The 20463-nt window shown below is 59.6% G+C and overlaps 1 protein-coding gene across 3 annotated transcripts in view; it reads right to left on the bottom strand.

Annotated features, from left to right (window-relative positions):
- Window positions 1-20463, bottom strand: part of NEK6 (NIMA related kinase 6) — an 86081-nt gene that overhangs the window by 14738 nt on the left and 50880 nt on the right. For all 3 annotated transcript variants that reach the window (XM_045468937.1, XM_045468936.1, XM_045468935.1), the window contains exons 3-7: window positions 19610-19750; window positions 18228-18290; window positions 13449-13559; window positions 8970-9078; window positions 8398-8505 (exon numbers count right to left, since the gene is read on the bottom strand). In XM_045468937.1, the coding sequence (XP_045324893.1) occupies window positions 8398-8505; window positions 8970-9078; window positions 13449-13559; window positions 18228-18290; window positions 19610-19750 (532 nt within the window). The remainder of the gene's footprint in view (window positions 1-8397; window positions 8506-8969; window positions 9079-13448; window positions 13560-18227; window positions 18291-19609; window positions 19751-20463) is intronic.

Here is a 20463-nt window from a genome sequence, read left to right as displayed (position 1 = left end):
TCTGTGGTCTGAGACTCTGATCCCAGTCCCTTCGGAGGATGACTGTCCTGGATGCTTTGCGATCAGACCTTAAAGGTTGCTACACAGAGAACATTTCCACTGGCCTGCAGATGCCATCTGGACATGACGGTGGCTGCTGCTGCTCCAGCCAGAGTCTGTGTAAGGAGCCGGAGTCCAGGGGCGCCTGGGTGGCTCAGTCGGTTAAGCGTCCGACTTCAGCTCAGGTCATGATCTCGCAGTTTGTGAGTTCGAGCCCCGCGTCAGGCTCTGTGCGGAAGCTCGGAGCCTGCAGCCTGCTTCGGATTCTGTGTCTCCCTCTCTCTCTGCCACCCCTGCCCCGTTCATGCTCTCTCTCTCTCAAAAATAAATAAACTTAAAAAAAAAAAAAAAGGGAGCCGGAGTCCAGCTCGGCAGAGCCTGAGCCTGACATGTGGCTTGTGACCTGCGATGGAAGGATGTCCTGCGTCACAAAACATGCGCGACCCTGAGGGAGAACGGGCCTTTCAGTGAGCTGGAAAACGACAGGCGCCCTAAAGCAGGGGCCCAGGCTTCAGAAACTCGTGGGCCAAAGACATCCTGGGGCAACTTTGATTTTGCCAGATAAGGTCGTTTTAAAAGTACAAAACCCCAACTGCCAGTTAGTGGCACTATTATTATAAAAAGAGAAGGCGGTTTAACACTAGAATAAGTGGAAGAACTCACAATCTCAAACTCGAGGATGGTCCTTCACATTGAAAAGTTTAGCTGTTTGAAAACTTGATTACCTTCTAGCGTTGTCTCAAGTCATCAGAGACGGATGAGGACTTACCATCGCCAACTTGTAAAGGCTGTGAACAGTGATGGGAAGCCCTGCTCTGGGCTTGAGCGCCCTGGGGCAGGACCTTGTTAACCAAAGGGTCCCAGTGCCCTGTGCAGGACCAGGCCCCGGGGGGCATCTTCTAAGTGCCTACTCACACAGTCAATGAGTCTGTCCTCGCGTCACCGTTAACACCTTTTTCTTGCAGCCTAATGCACCGCCTGTTTAATGTACTGCTGTGGCGGAGCCTACTGGTTGGTGCTGTATGTGGACACCAACACCCTTTGATGGCAGCAGTCCTCAGCAAGGGCAGCAGCCATCACTTAAATGCATGTTGGAGAGACGGCCTCCTATATGCAACCTCTTGTATATTCTGGTCACGAGGGAGCAAAACGAATGGGCAAATACGAAGTGGATGACCCGCTCTCAGACCAGATGGTAAGGGACTCTGGCACCAGGAAGGCTGTGGATGGAGGTCAGGGGCCCTGTCCCTCAGCGAGGGACAGCAGTGTCCACTGCTGGCCACATTTCACCCCTACTCCTGGCCCAGGCCCTGGACGCTGCGAGCACAGGCTGGTCCCGACGCCTCTCGCCACCCTCAGTCTTGTCCTCTGCTCATCTTAGACCCACCTGGGCCTCTACGGGAGCAACTTGGGACAGATGCCCTGCAGCGTGGCCAGGCCCACCTGAAAGAGAAGACTTCGAGTGCCCGGCCCCTGCTTGAGACCCTCATACTGCCACCCCAGCCCAACCCTACCTGCTCTTCAGTTCACCTCTGTGCCTTTGCACATGCTGTCCAGGTAAGCTGCCCCTCCCCCAGCCAGGGAAAGCTAGCTGCTCGGTGAGGCCTGGACTTCTGGGTTGTCCCTCTTTTCCGTCACCACTTTCTCCCTCCTCGGGCCTGCCTGTGGTGAAGGCCTTGGGGAACGTGGGGAAAGAAAGGTCAGGGAGCACCACTTCTCCCCCATGCTGCACCCAACCTTCAACCTCTCCATGGCTCCTTCTGCTTCTACCCGTTTCCACGGTGCGGGGGAAAGGCAAACACCCAGATGAACGTGGACTTTCTTCTAAGATGCCAGTGCTGCAGATTCCATCCATCTGCCTGTCCATCTATCCATCCATCCATCCATCCATCCATCATCACCCATCTATTGTCTGCTTATCTACCCATCCATCAGTCTATCTATGGTCTGTTCATCTATCCATCAGTCCACCCATTCATCTGTCCTGCATCCAGTGTTAACTGAGCCTTGATGTTGTGCTCGGCCCTCCCAGGAGTGGGCCCATCAGGAAGTAGTGAGTTTCCAGTCCCCGAAAGTGTCCAGAAGGACACAGAGAAAGGCTGGGGTGACCAGGAGCTGCAGCTGAATCACTTGTAGAAACCTGTTAAAAATGTGGACCCCGGCCCATCCCCAGACCTGTGGGATCAGAATCTCTGGGGCCAGCGCTCGGGACACGGCATCTCTCCCTAGCTCCGCGGAGATGCTGACACATGTCACAGTCTGAGGGGCTGCCCCCCCGCCATGGTCATGCTTTCAGATGCCAAGACACCTGCGGAGCAACCAAGCTTACGAAGTGTTAACTTAGGGAAATCTGGCCTGTCCCCGCTGGGCACTGGGTCCTCGTGCCCCCACCCCTGGGCAGATTCTCCAGATCTCTTGACCCCACCCGTGAGCCTTAAAGTTGGGGTGCTCAGCTTGCGCCGGGTGAACACAGCACCTCTTCCTGTTTTGTCTGCTTTTCCTGGGAATCAGTCTGTAAGACCTGCTTTCTATACTGACAACAGATACTCAAACGTAACGAAGCATAATGCACAACTTGCATGAGTTTTAAAGATAAAATGAGACACTTCAAAGAAATCCCAAGCTTGCGGCTGGCCCTGGAGGATGCATCCCCAAGCCCCAAGGGAGCGGTGATTCTGGGGAAGACTGGGAAAAGCCAACAAGAGGAGGGGCCCTGAAGGCCACAGCCGACTGGGCCCCCAGTCCTGCCCCAGGGGCCCCTGGTCACTGCCAGCGAAGCAGCAGCGCAGACCCTGAGACACTCAGGCGGGCCCAAGCCCCCTTCCAGCAGCCTTCCCATTGGAGCCCCAGCCCCGCCAGATCCCAGCCAGCCCCCGCCCTCACTCCTCGCAGTGGGGGACGGAGCTGGCGTATGAAACAGGAGCCTAACAAACCCCGACCTTCCCCGCGTCTTTGCCTAGAACTCCCGGATTTCAAACCGGGTGGATATCAGAGGAGAACGTGGGACCTCAAAGCGGAGGCTGATTAAAGGGGCCGCATCCCAGAGATGCGCCACTCCTGTCAAAACAAACTTTGCTGCGTCTGGAGATGCTTGCCGTGTTTGAAACGTGTTCATTAGATACGAAAAAGGCAAAGATTTCACAGGAAGGAGACGCTGGCGTCTGTGGGCTGCATTTCTTCCCCACTCGGCAGTTTTGAAAATGGCTGGAGAGATGGGCGTCCCCGCCCGACACCCACCCGCCAGGTGTGACTGGGGGCTGGGACCCCGTGTGCAATCGTGGTGGCAGAGGTGGGGACCGCATGGACTCGAGGCGGCACGCGCTTCAACCCCTCAGCAGGAGGGAACTGAAATTCTCTCTCCCAGCCTCAGTTTCCCCAGTGGTGCAACAGAGGGGTTGCACTTGAGGGTCCCCGGAGGCCTCCGCTCCACCTCGTGGAGCCTTGGCTTCTCTCTCTGGAAAACGGGGACAGGACCACTGACCCACAGGCGCAGGTGGAGGGGCTCTGGGAGGCCCCCTCGGGCCCCAAGAAGGAGAGGTGGACTGCAGCCAGGAGGGCGGGGGAGGGGGCGAAGCGAGCGAGCAAGTGAGGGAGTGGGGGAAGAACACAGGAGGGAGTGAGGACCAGATTCCGGAACCCAAGGAGTGGCTGGCTCCCTCTGGGCTGGGCCCTGTGACCCACATTTCCATCTCACTGTGACCTGTCTTGTGAAACTCCCTCCCCACCCCCAACATCCAACCAGGCCCCCACATCCTGAGAGTGCTCCCCCCTCCCCTCCACCCACCGACCGGCTTGGCCCTCCCTGTCCTGCCTATTCCCACCCTTCCTCTGCCCCAAGGCGGGGGCCCCTGCCCCCCATGCCTGGCTGGCTTCTTATCCCCTCAAGGGAGAAAGGCCAGGTCCTCAGCCTGGCATTCGAGGCCTCTCCAGACTGTCCCTGCTCCTCGTGACACTGGATCTTTGGGCAGCCACATAGGCACCTCCCTGCCACTCTGTGCAGCACCCTGTTATCCAGGTGTTAGGGTCTCACCCAAGACAGCCCGGGGGTGTCGGATGGGAAGGCAGGTGGCCACGCTTCGGGCTCTGGCTGGAGCACCCCGCGGGCACCGCGAAGGGGCTCACCTGGTGGCACCCGGGCTTCCTCCTTTGTTAATGGACGGGGATGCTCCAGGGAGGCTGCAGCACTGTCGCCCGTAACACCCGGGGTACAATTATTAGAACTGCACTAGGACGGGGGAGACTCTAAGTGGATTCTGCAACCCGCCCCCCCTCCCGCCCCCAGGCTGTAAGTTCCAGAGAGCTGGGGCCTTCCTGGTGAGCAGCCCGGGGCCGGCCTGGCACAGAGCCGGCCAGGTGAACGAGTGGACAAACAGGTGAGCTGCAGTTTGCTTCCTAGCCAGGATCCCGTCTTCCTGTGCTGTCCTCTTGAGACCCTCTCCTTCCCTCTCTGGTGTCAGCTCAACCAGGAACAGTCTGTGCCCTGAAAAATGCCAGGGTGTGGCAGACAAGCCAGGTGCCCCTTGCCAGCCAGGTGTGATCTCCCGGGACCTCCACCAGATCAGAGTTCAGAAACCAGATGTACCTGCCGAAGCAGGTTTTCTAGGCCAGTTACTCCCAAGCATCCTGGCTGCTGGAACGGGCAGGAGGTGGCCCAGGGGACGTATCTACACGAAGCAGGGCCCCCAGGGGCGCTTGGCTGTGAGGTCCGTGTACCCACTCAGCAGCTGTTCCCCAGGGCCCACCCGGTGCCAAGCGTGGGCACGCTCACGGGACTGTCAGCGTGGCAAGGACCGGAGGCCATCCTCCCTGCCTGCAGCCCTGCCGGGAGGGTAGATGAGCTTCTCCCCTGAGTGGCCGGGCACCCAGAAAGCTCATCTGGACTCAAGCCCATTTCCCAGGAAGCCGTGGGTGTGCCTGGAGAGGAGTGGACACCTCAAGGAGCTCTAGTCCCTGCGGGCCAGGTGACTACAGGGATGTGGTATCCCTCCCTCTGGGCCTCAGTTTCCTCATCTGTCAAATGGAGATAATAAACCTCGTTTGGGATGACTTTTTAAAAAGCCACACATGTTTCAGACATCTTTGAAGCCTCGTCTTCTTTGTTAACTCACGTCTTCGGTGAGGTCGGTGACTACAGAAAACGGAAGCAAAGGGGCAGCCCTGGGAGGATCGGGCATGGCCCCGGACCCCCCCAGGGCCGGTCAGGGCACAGTTTAGAGACAGGAGCCCGGCACCCAGCCCGTACACAGGGGCCCTCAGGGGACAGTTTTGCCTGCCCCTTCCCACACCACCCTGGGACTGGCTGTGTCTGGGGGCCTCCTGAGAGCAGGGAAGGCTGCGGGATCCCATCTGCAGCACCCAGCCCTGGGCCAGGGCGGTCGGCCAGGAGAAGGGAGAAGGAAGGAAGTTCTGCCCTGTGGTCAGGCCAGGGGTTGACAGCCTGGGAAAGCCAGTGTGCCCTGACCGCTGTACCTGTCTGGGCTGCCCCCACTCGGACCCTGCGAGGTGGCTGAGGCCCGGCACGCGCCCTGGGCACAGGCTGCCTCCCTGCCCACCCCTGATCCCAGCCTGCGGCCGCCCTGTCACTGCCGCCGAACAAGCAGGGCCTGCTCTCCCAGCCCTACAATTTGTCTTGCAGCTGCCGCCGTTGCTCGGAGCCAGACACTTGCTTGTAGCTTGTGAGCTGTGTATGGGCAAATCTTTCATTTTTCTTTCATTACGCCGGCGTGTACTGTCACTTAATTTTTATGTATGCAATCCTTCCTGACAAATATGATCTGCTGCCTGGTAATTCGTCTGACGCTCATTCTGTTCCGCGCTCTAATTACGGCTCCTATTCCTGACACCGAGGCAGCCGCTCTGCCACCGCTGGGTACCGCACCTGTCAGCCCGGCCATGGCATGACTAATGCCCTTTCATGCCAGCCTCGTGTTAGCAAATACAGAGGCGGGGAGGGGCCCGGGGGAGGGAGAGGCAGAAGGGGATGCGATTTGCATAAGCCTTGCCAGGGGGTCAGCAGCCTCAGGAGAGGAGGTAGTTGCCAGGGTAACGTGGCTCCCGCCACAGCATCCCCACATAGTAGGTGTGCAGGGACAGCGGATACATAATTCATACCCACACACGGGGCGTGAAGGAGCCCTGACCCCCGAGTCCCTTTCTGAGTCACGATGCAACGGCAATTAGTCTGATATCTTGCCGGAGCAAATGTGTGCAGGAGACTTAGCTGTGGCAGACCCGCACTGTGGAGAGGGGGCCTTTCTCCCACGTCGGGGCGGGGGGGACTTCGGGCCCTGGGTTTCAGCTCTGTGCCGTCTTGTGGTGGAGCCCAGCCCTCGGTTCTGAGAGTGGTCCTGGGGGCAGGGCCTCGCCAAGCCCCCTGCGGCCTCTCAGCTCCCTGGCGTCCCCTGGACACGGGCACAAGGCCCCAGGAGGGCTCCTTCCATCCACCACTGGGCCCGGTCGCTGCTCGGAGGCCTCGGGAAGACCCCGGCCTAGTAAGCAGCCTTTTCCCCAGTTCCAATTCCTTCTCATTAATATAATAAGTGCACCAGTCCGAGTCGATAAACTCACACTGTCGGACGAGCCCGTATTTCTGCCCGTTCCTAATGATGTGATCTTAACTGGCTCTGACGAGCGCGCAGTCTCCTCCGTGGAGGGACCGAGAGGAGGGACCTGACTGACAGGGGACAGAGGCAGTGGCTTTAACTCTTCTCTTTGACAGTTGCCCTTGAATGTCTGGCCTTTTGAAGCTCTTAAACCAGAGAGGTAAACAGTCCCAAACTCACCGAAGCACTGATTTTCATAAGGAAGGGTCTGAGGGGACCAGGGAACAAGGCTTCCTCTCGGCACGGCAGGCTGGGGGGCTCTGGAGGGAGAGCCAGCACAGCTTCCACGGCCCAGCCCTGGTCTTCTGGAGGAAGCGTGGGCTCCGGAGGAGAGGCCTGTGTTCGAGTCCTGGCTCTGCTATGTGACTCAGAAGAATCCCTCAAGCTCCCAGGTTCCAGATTCCTCGTTGGCACAAAGAAAGGGTCCTGTGGACCCTCACGGCTATTGGAGGTGTGAGTAAAGTGTCATAAACGCAGGGGACGTCCTTTGAAGCCCTGCCCACACCCCACATTCAGACACACACACACACACACACACACACACACACACACACACAAACACACACACTCGCTCAGGTCGGAGCTGCTGATCTCTTAGTGCACTTCTCCTGATCGTGTGCTTTACCCCGAAAGCCTCTAAGCCATCGGGACCTGTATGAACAGTGACAGATTCCACCAGGAAAGTGTGTCTCCGGGAGAACACCTCGCTGTCACCAGAAGCTGCTGTCTGTACTCACAGCATGCCGCAGGCACTCGGGGAGAGAGTGGGGGACACACGGGCTGGGGCCGCGGAGAAAAGAGTGGTTCCCAAGGGAGGGGGTCGGCCTTCACAGGGCAGGTAAGCCTCAGAAGCACCTTCCCCGGCAAACGCCACCTCCAAGAACCAGGGACAGGCTCGCTGGGAGCAGGATGCCCCTGCCATATCTGCATCCTTCCCACCCAGCCCTGGTTAAATGCGGATATGCCCTGCTGTAACGCACAGGGGACCCGCACGTCTGTGTTCCACTGGGGGCCTCCCGGTTTCTCTTTCCTAATCAAATGAAAACTCCTCATCCTCCAACATTCCACGTTTCATACCCAGTCACATACCCGGTGTATGGATTCGGAACTGGCATTGCTTCACGGAACCCGAAACCCACGCATGCCCAAGTGTATCCCCAAGTCCAGCCCTCAGGTGCTCTCCAACTCCCAGAACGGTACCAGCCCAGCGAGCCTGGCGCTTAGGCGCCCCCGTCTGCAGCGCCCCCGCGCACCCCACTCTCCGGCTCACCCGTCCCCTGCTCCCTGCACCACAAGCTCCCCTGCACCCTTCACAGTCCAGCGACAATGTCACCTCCGGCTGGGTGAGACCCTGGTAACCTGGTCCCTGCGGCTTCAAAACTGCCGTGTAAAAGCCAAAACCTGATAGAGTGCCAGTGTCCCCCACCAGGAGGACTGGACCGAGCGTGGGGCATCCACAGGACGGAACACGACAGGAGAAAGAGAAAGACGGGACCGCCGTCCCGGACGGGCTCTGCCGTCCTTTCCTGGAAGGGGCGGCGACGCAGCGTGAGGACACAGGGGACCCCCAGCCGAGGCCTCTCAGTTCGCCCCGCTCTGGGTCACTGTGGTGAAGAGGTGAGTAAAGACTGGGGCTCAGGAAGGTATGTTCCTGCGTTAACGGACCAAAGGCCCTGTGGGGTGAACATTCGCATCTCCCCGCAGGGTCGCCCAGGACCGCCAGCCGCTGCTGGGCTGTGTGCACAGGCCTCCTTACCTAGGGAGTGGGCTGCGGTGGTCTCGGAGCTGAAGAAGCGACCCAGGCCGAGGTCACCAAGCTTCACGACGCCCGTGGCCGTGATGAACACGTTGGCAGGCTTGATGTCTACAGAGGAAGAAGGCAGCTGGTGTGGGGGCAGAAGTTGGGGGGGTGGCGGGTAGGGCAGGACCCACAGTGTTGAGCATCTTGCGGGTCCTCGGGGGAATCAGAGAATGGGCACGTGCGAGGCCCTGGGCTGGACTCCCGGACTCCCCGAAGGCCAGGCAAGATGCTCACACGCCCCTGTCCGGGGAGTACAAAGCGGTCCAGCTTTCTCACGGATGTCCCCAGACCATTCTCCCCAGAGCAGGGAACGCTGCCTCCTGGGCCCCAGGGGTGCCCAGCACCCACCCCCCTCCACCCGCGGGCTCTTGGGGGGGAGTGGTGGTGCCCGCACCCCGCGGGCTCTGGGGGGAGTGGCGGTGCCCAGACCCCGCGGGCTCTGGGGGGAGTGGCGGTGCCCGCACCCCGCGGGCTCTGGGCGGGGGAGTGGCGGTGCCCGCACCCCGCGGGCTCTGGTGGACGCGTACCTCGGTGCATCACCCGGCGAGAGTGCATGTGTTCCACGGCGCTGCACAGCTGTGCGAAGTACTTCCACACCGTCCTCTCGGGGATGAGCCGCTTCTGCTTCTTAAAGTACTGCGGTGGGGAAGACAGACAGGCCTGGGGGACGGGCCGCAAGGGAGATGGCCACGGGGCAGTGCCCCTGTCCTGTCCCCAGTGGTAGCTGGCACCTGGCACGGGGGTGGGTGGTCAGGCTGCTGAACAAACAATACATCTGGAACAGAGGGTGCTGTGCTCCCGTCTACACTTCAGCCCCAGACGGCCCTCCGTGGCCACCGGTCCGCCCCCACCCAGCGCTGACCTCCCTGCGGGTGGAGCAGGTCTGGCCCAGAGTGAAGGTCCTAGAGGACTTTGCAGAATGGATGCCTGGTCTGCATCTTGAAGGCTTCTCGCAATCACACTTTTTCTGGCATTCTCCGGACACATGCCCGTCTCCCACACAGTCTGATGGGGAAGCTCCTTGCTGGAGCAGACAGGCATGGACTCTGTCTGCCCCTCGCCCCAGCTTGGCCCAGAATGGGGGTACCCGATGCCTGGTGGTTAAATCCCAGCTGCCCTGTCCCTGGGAACTGGCAAATCTCAGTGCAGCAAGGAAATGGCAGGGCATTCTTGAAAGGACCCCCCAGTTTCAACAGGCACTAATCTACTTCATTGCCTGAAAAAACATATTTAATGCTCCAGAAAACAGAACGAAACCCAAAATGCCACCCAAGCTGCACTGAGTGAGCCGTAGGTAACCAAAGGTCCCGGAAAGAGCACACGGGGAAGAGGTCCTCACCCATGTCCCTCCGGGGAGTCTCCTGTGAGCCAGGCCTGAGGGGTGGGGTGGGGGGTGGGGCAGAGACTCACACACACTGGTAACCTGAGTACTGGGTTTTTGCTCAGAGGCTTTTCGCTTCAGAACAACCACCTTTTCCAAAGCAGCCAGAGGCGAAGCCATAGGCCCATTTGTTCGGGCAGCCGCTTGGGTGCAGGGAAGAAAGACAGTGGCCACCCCAGGACACGCTCCTGGCCTAGGGAAGGGAGTTTGTGGCGGAAGACAGGACCTGGGCTCACACGGGTAAGCACCCGCCTTGCGCAGCCACTGTGCTGGGCCCTCGGCAGGGGTGATTGCACCCATCTTACACACGAGGAAACCAAGGGCCACACAATAGCCGGTAAGGGGCAGTCACGGCTCAACCCCAACCTCCCAGGGCCAAGCTCTTAACCCTGATTAACTCTGAATGACACCAGTAACCACCGGATGAGGGACCGAGCTCAGAGAGGTTCAGGAACTTGCCCAAGGTCACGCAGCTGGAGTGCCAGAGCGGGGACTTGATCTGGGCACCTCTGACCATGGGACGGTCATGGCCGAAAGCCCCTGGCCTGGCAGTAAAGCCCCATGAGGCTCTCCCGAGGCTCCATTCTGGGACAGGGACCTCATGGGTGAGCTGCCGAGGCTCCCAGCACAGACTGCTGGCACAGGACCCCACTCCCCTCCACGCTACCCCGGGTCTCCGTGGTGGGCTGGGCTGGAACGTTGTTTACGCTGTGATGTTGGTTAATCCTCATTACAGCTTTTAAGCTCGGCTGCGAATGGTGCTTTTCTAAATGTCACGTCCTATAAGCGCCGTGTGACATTTAGCGGGAAGGCGCAGAGTCTCTGGTGGGTTTTGGGGTGGCGGCAACTCTCAGCTTCACTGTCCGTCATAAATAACGTCGGCGCTGTGGCGGTGGTGGCACTGCTTGGCCTGAGGCTGCGGGCCCTTGGGACACAGGGCCTAGGCCAGTAGCCTTCAGGCTAGCCCAACGGGGCGGCCGTGGTGCAGCCCGGCCTGGGGCCCCGGCAAGGTCCCCAGTTCCCCTCAGTACCCAGAGGCAGCCAGAGAGTGGGAAAGGCCACTCGGGGAAACTGAGCTCCTACCAAGTCCCAGGCGTTGTGAAGAGCGTATTACAGATGGGGAAACTGAGGCATAAGGCCCCCTTCCCGCCAAGGGAGGAGGGTCTAGCAGGTGTGTCTGCCTCCAGACCGAGGGTGTCTCTCCTGCCCTGCCTCTCCCGCTTGCTGGGGGCAGCACCCAGCCAGGGCCCTGCAGGGGAAGCGGCTGGCACTGCAGCAGAGGGAACAGGAACAGGCACGGGGGAGGGCCCTGTGACCGAGGGAGAGGAGGTACCGTGTCAGGAGGGGAGGGCTCCTGAGATGGGGCCAGGAGGCCGCCGCCCAGAAACCCGGCGGGTATGTGACCAACTTGATCTCTGGGCTGGTGTGGGCCCTGAGGCGGCCAGGGAGAAGGGGAGGGCAGCTGGGGAGGGGGCACCCCACCCCCCAGGCCAGGCACAAGGTGCTGGACACCCACATGCCTCCCTCCTCTCTTTCACCCAGAAGGAGCCTGCACCTAGCCCCGCACCCAGCACCCCCACCCCCCACCCCGCAGTCCCTCACGCACCCCCAGGACAGAGATGGAAACCGGGCTTTGTGGGCAAGGGGTTTGATTTGCCCAGTCGCCAACCCCCGACTGTTTGATTCCAGCCCCGCTCTGCTGACTGAGGCGCTGCAAGGGGCCTGGGGTCTGCAGGGGCTTCAGGGTGCAGCACCCTCGCCATGGGCCACGTCCCAGGGCCCTTCCTCTGTCTCCCCTCCACCTCCTGCTCACGGATTCCACTCCCACCCCCACCCCACCTTCTGCTGGGCATCTAGTCTTTCTTCTAGAACACCATGCAAACCATGTCTACTCCCCACCATGAGTCCCGGGAAGCTCCCTGCTGACCTTGGGGCAAGGTCTCGAATCCTGGGCCCAGACGGTGAGGCCCTGGGCGACCTGACTGCCCCACCTCCCCCCGCACTCCCTGCCTCCACCTCACCCAGTACTTTGTGGACTCTGGACTGCTCATCCCACTGGGTTCTTGCAAGCTGTTCTGCCACAACGCCCCCCTCCCCCCTGCGCTGTCTCCTTCAGGTCTCGGCTCAGGCCACCTCCTCCAGGAAGCCTTCCTTGGCTCCCACAGGTCCTGAACTTGGCTCGCTCACATGGACTTGTGACTTTTTGTTCATGGGTCTGCCCTCCTGTTAGAAGGCAAGCTCCCTGAGGGCAGCACCCACGCCTAGGTCTCGGCACCCAGTGGGTGCTGGATGCGTGTGTGTTCCGCGAGAGAACGACATGTGAAGGAGAAACACGGGGTGGGGGGGGTGGGGGGGAGAAAGAAGAACTAAGACATGATAGAGCACATCTGTTCCCACCAGGGATCTGTGTGGAGATTAACATCCCGGCAAACACATTAATATGTCAACGAAAATATAAAAGCAGGTGATAACAGCTCAAGTAATGCCGCTTCCCAACGACGCCCGAATTCCTAGGAGCCAGATTTCGGAAGAGCAAACACTGAGCAATTGCTCAATCCCCAGCGCCTGGTGGGAAAGACGGAGAACCCATGTCTGGCCCCTTTTGCAAGTGTTGCCGGGAGCAAGGTGGGGGCTCCGGTGTAGCTGGCCTCGCTCAGAAGCAGATGGACTGGGCTGGGGAAAGGAGGCGGTGGGGGCCCATGGCCAACAGCCTGCAGGCTGGTCAAGCCAGCAGGGGAGTCAGGGCCTTGAGGGAGGAGCACAGAGCGGGGTGGGGGGCTGAGGGCTGGGGCTTGGGGGTCCCACAGAGAGGCTGTATGGCCTCAGGCAGGCAACTAAATCTCTCTGAGCTCTGCTGAGGACGGTGTGTGCTTAGTGAGAGATGTGTGTGCTCAGCACAGTTGTGGCTCACAGGAGGTGCTCCAGCGATGGACTGTGATGGTTCCTGAGTCCAGACTCTCGGTGGGCCTGGGCCTGGGCCTCAGGATGGGGGGCAATGGGGGCAGGGCAGTATGGGGGCTGCCGTGGGACACAGAGCAAGCGCCAGACCTGGTAAGTCATTCAACCTCTCAGAGACCCCCGCCTCAGCCACTGCATGGAGTGAGGTGTCCCTCCAGCGCCGGAGCGGCCCCAGGGGGATCACTTGGGTGCTGATGCCTGGAGGCCCTGGCTGAGAAACAGAGAGCGGCGCCACACAGGCACGGCGCTATCCCCCGTGTTACTGGGTATCCTCGGGTAAGTCTCTTAGCCTTTCTGGGCTTAGTTTTCCCTTTGGAAAGTTGGACGCACAACACCTTTTCCCAGATTCTGTGAGCTGGGGTCTGACCTAACATGGGGTTCTATCCCTGTTTCTACCATGAGGCAGCCTGTGGGCAGCCTGGGGCAGTGGGGACAGCCAGAGGCGTGCTTTCTGTCCATGGCTGACCCTCTCCCAGAGCCTGAGCGGGCACCCTCCAGGCCACGGCTGAGGCCTGTGAGGCACTGGCCAGGGAGGCTGAGTGGCCCTGGTGGACAGCCTCCACCCGAGGCCACAGCAGCAAAGACTCCAGGCCGAGGGGCTGCCTGATCCTGGGCTCCCTGTGTCTGGACGGCCCCCGGGGCCGGCCTGCCTGCCGGCCTCACTCACCTTGATCATCTGCGAGAGGTCACCCGCATCGGCCAGCTCCAGCACAATGTTCAGCTCGTTGTCCTCAATAAACGAGTCCAAATACTTGATGATGTTGGGATGGTTTAGTTGCTGTACAAAGAGAGAGAAAGAGGGGGAGGCAGAACCAATGAGGGCCGGTCCAGCCTAGCGCCTGCCCCGTGCTGGCTCACAGCATGTATTCATTAGCAGGGCCCTGGCTTTGCTACACAGGGGAGTGTCCTGGGGGAAAGGCCTGTGCTTGGGAGTCAGGCAGACCCAGGCAACACTGGGAATGCCTTTCTGCATCTCTGAGTCTCAGTTTCCCCATCTGTACAATGGGCATAATGTATTCATGAGTAGTAGTGAGCATGAGATGCGCCGAGGCCTCTAACACAATGTCTAACTTGGTGACTGCCCGGACCTGAGACTCCATGGACACCTGTGGACAGGATCCTCCTCCTCCTCCTCCTCCTCCTCCTCCTCCTCCTCCTCACCACCTGTGACCCTCGGCAGCAGGGCTGGGCCCCCACCGCCCTATTGCTGTGCTCAGCAGGCCTGTGCTGGTGCTCCCAAGTGCGCCCATCTCCCTTCTTCCTCCCTCCTCTCATTTTGACACATCCTTGTGAAATCCTGAAAAAAACCCCAACAGTTCCTGGCGTGCTCCGTGCTGAAGCCCTGCCTCTGGCCTGACCACCATGGCCCACGTGCTTTCCAGACAGGACAGCTCCCCACCAGCTGGAAGTCAGCCCCCGCCTGGCTAAGAGGGGACAGACCTTGGCAACTTTTTATAACTCAGACTGACTGTTTCCACCAAATGATTCCAGAGTCTGGGAAAGCAGAGGGGACTCAAATATTCTGCCAGGGCTTGGTCGGCCAAGTCCACGGGGGCGGCTGTCAGCAGACAAGCAGAGGCCACCGTCGCACACATTTTCTAGAAGACCTGGAAGTTGCTGTGAGAGGGGTGTGGATTTGTGCTGTGTGCCGACCTGTGCCTGTCTTCGGATTCTAAAATGAGGGGGACCTTGGCAGACATCACATGGCTGTGCTATCTGCCATTCGTTCTTTTCCCAAGCCAGGTCTGGGTGTGCAGACACCCCTCAACCAGAAGTCACAGGTGGCCTCTGTCGCTGGCCATGTGTCTGCCCCTCCCTCGACTCCACTCTATCCTGATGTCCACTGCCTGTCCGAGCCTTCAGGCCCCCTGTCCTGGGCCTCACCCCCTTTGTCAGCACAGCAAACAGCATGATTATAGTCTTAGCCTCTACATTTAGGGCTATGATCCGTTTCAAATAAATTTTTATGTACAGTGTGAGGCAGCGGTCAAGGCTCACTTCTGTCCCTTTGGACGTCCAGTTTTCCCAGCACCTGGATTAAGAGTCTTTCCTTCGTCCACTGAACTGTTGTGGTGCCTTCGTCAAAAGTCACCTTTACCCGGATTTTGTTTTGAGGCCTTCCCGGAGCTAACGCTGGCCATCACATCAGCTGATATTTTCCATTTACCAAAAAAAATATCAAAGCGAGTGGAATGCTGGCACTTGATCAAGTTGAAAACGCTTTGAAGTCTCGAATGCACCTTATGACGTGCCAGCGCTGTTGTTATTATAAACGAGAGTCCCCTGCTCTTTCAGCCCACTCTTGGAGCTCACCTCCCCACCTCCCCACCTCCCCGGGGGAACCTTACGTCATCCCAGGGAGGCCTCCCCGACACCCACCAAGGTCATCAGCAGACTGGGCAGCACAGTTTTTCAAATGACTTGGAAAGACTGGAGGGGGTTTGGGTGGGAATGAAAGCTTCCGTCAAGGGGGCTGTTACCTCGAGGTGCTGGCTCCTGGGGGGAGGAGGGGGAGGCCTCTCTCCCTGCTCCCAGGGCAGGCCTGAGGAGGGCAGGTGACGTAAGGGCTCCCTCGAATACCCCGCCAGGCTACAAAGGTACAGGCTGGGGCAAAAAGGGACCCCCAGAGGTCAGCTGGGGGCAATCCCCGAGACCTGGAGAGGGAAGGGACTGACTCTAGAGGACGAAGCTGGGTCCAGAACCTGGTCCAGTAACCGAGGACTGCTGTCCACCCAGAGTCCCCTTCTGAGCCTGCAGCCTGTTGGGGAGCTCAGGCGTGTCTCAAAGGGGACAGGGACACACCTGGGCCAAGGATGTAGGAAGTGCTCCAAAGATGCGAGTGGTGGGGTTTCATGGTTTGTGAGCGGGGGAGGGGTAGCTGCTTTGGCTTCGTGTATCTAGGGTTCAGGTAAGTAACACCTCAAGATTCATCTCCAGTGCAGCTCCTCCTGGCAGCATCGGCCACCCTCTCGCTCTCTGGCGTCCCGACAATCCACGCCCCTGTCTCTCTCTCTCTCACAACCTGGAGCTCCGCAGGGTGGGCTGTCCCCGAGGTCCCGCGCCATGCCTGGCGGTCGTGCTGGCTGCCGAGGGATGGACGACGGACAGATGGCCAGACGGAAGGAAGGCAGAGGTGACAGTAAAGGGCTCAGGTCCCCCCTCCTTGAATCTCTGCCGCCAGGGGCTTTGCTCTGTCCTACTCGTGGCCCCGCTGGGACGTGACACGGCAGTCTGAGGATCTGTCTTCCCTGCTGGCTGCATCCTTGTGCCCAGCCCTCAGTGCTGCTCAAAACTGTGCTGACTATATGAACACGTGATCTCTGCCCGTGTTCCGACAGGGTCCGCCTTCCCGCCCCACGTCTGGGGGGGGCCTCTGCACTGGGAGGTTTTGGGGTTCGGGTCCTGGCATGAATGACGTGAATGATGTTGCTCAGTGGCCCCTCTGAGAACTGTGGTTCCCTTTGTTTTGCAGGAAACACCTCGCGCCCTGGCGCATCCTGTTGACTTCCTCTGGGCAGGCGGGGAGCTGGATCGGCGTTCTGGAAAAGGGCTGGCGGTGAGCGGCAGAGGTTGTGACCACGATGACAAGGGCTGCCTGTGACCGAGCACTTACACACAACAGATGCTACACTGAGCCCTTCCAACCCATTTTCTAATTCCCCCGGCACCTGAGGACAGTCCTGTTATCATCACTCCCTTTTACAGATGACAAAACGGAGGCCGCGAGTGGTCAAGTTTGCCTACAGCCACATAGCTAGTGAGTAAGGGGTGTGCCCACTTCCAGAGCCATGGTCAATGGCACACGGCCACACTGCAGTCTGAGGAAGCCCCCGGAATAGGCCCAGGTCGCACCAAGCCTCACCTATGACTTCACTGAAGCCCAGGGACCCAGAACAAGCTGGCTCGGTACGAGCACACGTACAGTTCCTTACTCGTTGTGAATGGCACATGTGCATTCTTGGCCACAAGAGAGGAGAGAGGGTGGGTGACCATGACAGCAGGTCCCCAGGGCTGGGAAATCAGTCTGAGTCCTGAGACCACACCCGGGTCCCAAAGTCGACTGTTAAGGTAAAACTTTAAAAAGGTTATCCGAAGGGGATTTTTGGACCTGTAACAGTTGGGAGTTAAGGACACCTCCCTGTAAGCCTCCCTGGGACCCATCATAGGCAGGGTCACAAATCACATCAGGCCGCATCCCCCCCCCTGCTCTCAGCCACTTCAGGGGCCTCCCCGTTCCCGCGTTCGAGTCCCACATCCCAAGGGTGGCGACCGAGGCCGCCACCACCTGGCTCCCCAATTCCACACTGCGGGGATCCCCCAGCCTTCCAGAGTCTGGGACGGGACCCTGCCCTCCTTGGGCCCTGGGTCAGCCGGCATCCCTCGCACAGGCACACGGCTGCCTGCCCGCTCCCTGCTGCCTGGAAGCGGCTGAGGGCAGGCAGGGACCAGGCCTGAGAGCCCAGGGCAGACCCGGCAGTGTAAACCGCTAACCAGAAATCCCGCAGTGGGGCTTCCGCATCGTTGCGACCAGCAGCCCCACTTTACCGGAAGGTGTGGAACAAGCCCTCTGTCTCCTGGAAGGGGAGGACCTACTGTGTGCCCCACTGTGCTGGGCCCTCCTCGGATATTATTTTACCTCATCTTCTCCAACTGCCCGTATCCCGTGAGGCAGGTATTCTCACCACTGAGCAGATGGGCAAACTGAGGCTCCCGGAGGCTACGGCACTTGCTTAAGGTCACACAGCTTGTAAATGAAGACATGAGGATTTGAACCTAGGCTCCTGGGCCTCCGATACGCGGAACATTCCTCCTCCACCACCCGTGAGACCCCAGGCAGAATCCCAAGCCTGGGGAGTAGGGAGGGATCTCCAGGAGAAAGCAGCCCTAGTCTGGGGGCGAGTCTAGTCCAGAGAGTTCTGTTGTCTCTGACTCTGGGGAGACCAAGGAGAAAGCCAGCGGGGAGGAGAAAGGAAAGGACACAGATACCACCACCCCCGCCCCCCAGCCTCCCGTTTGGGTAGGTCTGGGAAGAGCTAATAGGATGAAAACCCTCCAGCACCAGGAGCCCCGAGCCAGACAACTGGCTGTGAATCCTCTCCTGCATCCCGGGCTGGCCTTGCTGAGTCACCCCGGGTGGGGGCATCTCCTGGGTGGCAGTGATTTGGTGCCCTCGGGGGAAGGACTTTGGTGCCAGGTGCTGGTGTCCGTAAACAGAATCAACGTGGGGCAAGGACGGCCAGTCTGGGGGCGCCATGAGGCCTGGGCAGAGGTGAGGTGGGGCCCACGCCCACCCAACCATGAGAAAACAAATGGACCACTAACCCTCAAAAGGGTGTTGTTTCTGAACCTAACCGGCTGCGGTCTGTGACAGCCAACAGGTGGCCCAGGGTGGGGACCAGGCCACCGCAAGGAAGCAAGGGGCTCCTGCTCAGCCCAGGGCACTCACCTTTAGGAGGCCAATCTCCTTGACGCAGTCCTGCCTGGCTTTGGCGTCCATCATCTCAAATATCTTGGGTGAGAGGAAAAAGAGAGAGACTGGTCAAAACCCAGCTCCCGGGACCCCCACCGGGAGCCACAAGAATGGGAACTCCCACCCTGGCTCTCCCACCTCCTCGCCGAGGGACGCCATAAACACAACGGCTGTTTACCGGGTGCCCATCCTGAATCCTGGGAGGATTCAGCCAGGCGCTCTGGGCTGAATCCTCCCGTGAGGCAGGGGTTACTGGTGCCGACTTACAGAGAAAGACCGAGAAATGCAGTGACTTGCTGAGGTCACCCACTGGTAAGTGGGAGGCCAGGAAACGTGCTTGGAGCCTCAGTCTTCACCTCTGGAAATGGGGCCCATAGCCTGGCCTGACCTCCCAGGTGGTCACGTGGGCTGAGTGAGACGGTGCGAGCACAGCACCTGCCACCGCACACCCTCCCCCCCCGCCACCCCGGGGCCCGTTCAGTGCCCGTTCGCCGTGGGCCCTCAGAATACCTTCTGACTCCCGGCAACAAACAGAAGGTCCCCACTACAAAACCCGACATGGCACAGAAAAGCAGGACAAAGAGGGCCAGGCGAGCCCCTCCTTGGAAGACAAATCAGAGCAGAAAATGGGCCTTTTCTAAAGAGAGGAGCCCGCCTCTCCTCCAGCGACCCGGAGCCACATGTGCGGTTTACAGACCAGCAAAGAAACCATCTGTCGCCTGGGTCCCCACCCGTGGCTGCGTCTGTGTCCCCCCCTCTGCCCAGGCTGTTAGGCTCATTCTCGAAGGACAAATGAGCAAACTGAGGTGTCGGGAAACTCTGCTGGGGGATTTAAAGCCACCTTCTGTGGCAACGTGCTGTTCAAATGTGCCCAGTGGCTCTCACTGAAACGCATCCTGGCAGGACTCTGTGGCTGCCAACCCATCTGCTTGAGCCCCCTCCTCCACTTCGGGGGGACACGGAGGTCAGGAAAGGCTCTCAAACCCAGAGGCGACCAGCAAGTGCTGAGTCGGTGTGGGTCAGAGTCTGAGCTCCCCCTCAGCTCGCTCTGTGGGCCCGGTGAGATGGATACTCACGCCTCTGCGGTTTTTCTGATCTGAGAAATGGGGTGACCGCCCTCACCCACAGGACTGTTCTCAAGACACGAGCCGGTATACAGTGGTGCTCAATGCATGCTCATTTGCCTTTTCCTTTAAGGCTCACGATGAGCCTTCATCAACAGGAGCCCACCTAATCCTTCCCACAGCCCAGTGAGCTGGGTGCCGATTTCAGAGGAAGGGTCGAGGACTGGCCGAGGGCCACAATGTTTAGACACAAAAGCTGGCTCCCGTGATGTGGTTTTGACCCCATGGGCTCACCTGCACTTTCTTTAGAGCCACCGTCTTCCTGTCCAGCAGGCAGGTGGCCTTGTACACCTCGCTGAACTGTCCTCGGCCTATCTTCTTCTCGATCTGGAAGTCTGCCAGCGAGCAGCGAAAAGACAGGGTGTTCGGGTGCCTCTGGAGGAGACGGACAGAGGGGTATCAGTAGCCAGGCTGTAGTGAGGGGCCGGGCCCTGGGCAGCTGGGGCCCCTTCCAGAACCCAGCAACTCCAGCAGTGCTCCTCCAAGGCCACGGAGAGACTTTGAATGCCAACCTCACTGTCAGAGACTCCATCGGCCCCCTGGGTGCTGTCCACACCACAACACCCCCCACTCTGTAGATGAGAATCTGAGGCTGCTGGTTTCCGCCATGGCACTTAGCACCACCCCTCGTTACCTGATCGCACGGTCATCTGCTTGTTTCTGTCCCGCACTCCCAGAAAGCTGACTCCCTGGGGCCAGGGCCTCGCCCACCTTGTTCACTCCTGAAGCCCTTGTGCCCAGGCTGGAGTCAGCAAGCAGAGCAGGTGTGAAGGAAGTGACCCACCAAGATCACACAGCTAGGGCGAGGCCCCTCTGGGTCTCACTGGCCCCAAGGCCCTCCACTTGTCGGCCCCAACCCTAACCCTACGAGTCATTGTAAGATGTGACTTCCCCTCCCGGGGTAGCCAGTCCCATCCAAGAGATGAGAAAACCAAGATTAAATCTGCAGTCTCACCATTCTGATCCCCTTCTTTGAATAAACAGGCCCCTTTATGGCAACATGAGGGATCCAGACACTTCACGGTGACTCTCCAGGGGCCAGCACAGAAACCCACAACTGAGCAGTACGACCTGTCCAGGGATGGTGC

Source organism: Leopardus geoffroyi, chromosome D4 (genome assembly GCF_018350155.1).
Source record: "Leopardus geoffroyi isolate Oge1 chromosome D4, O.geoffroyi_Oge1_pat1.0, whole genome shotgun sequence".
NCBI lineage: Eukaryota > Metazoa > Chordata > Mammalia > Carnivora > Felidae > Leopardus > Leopardus geoffroyi.
Note: the sequence above shows the minus strand (reverse complement) of the source record. Positions and strands in the feature narration are given on the sequence as shown.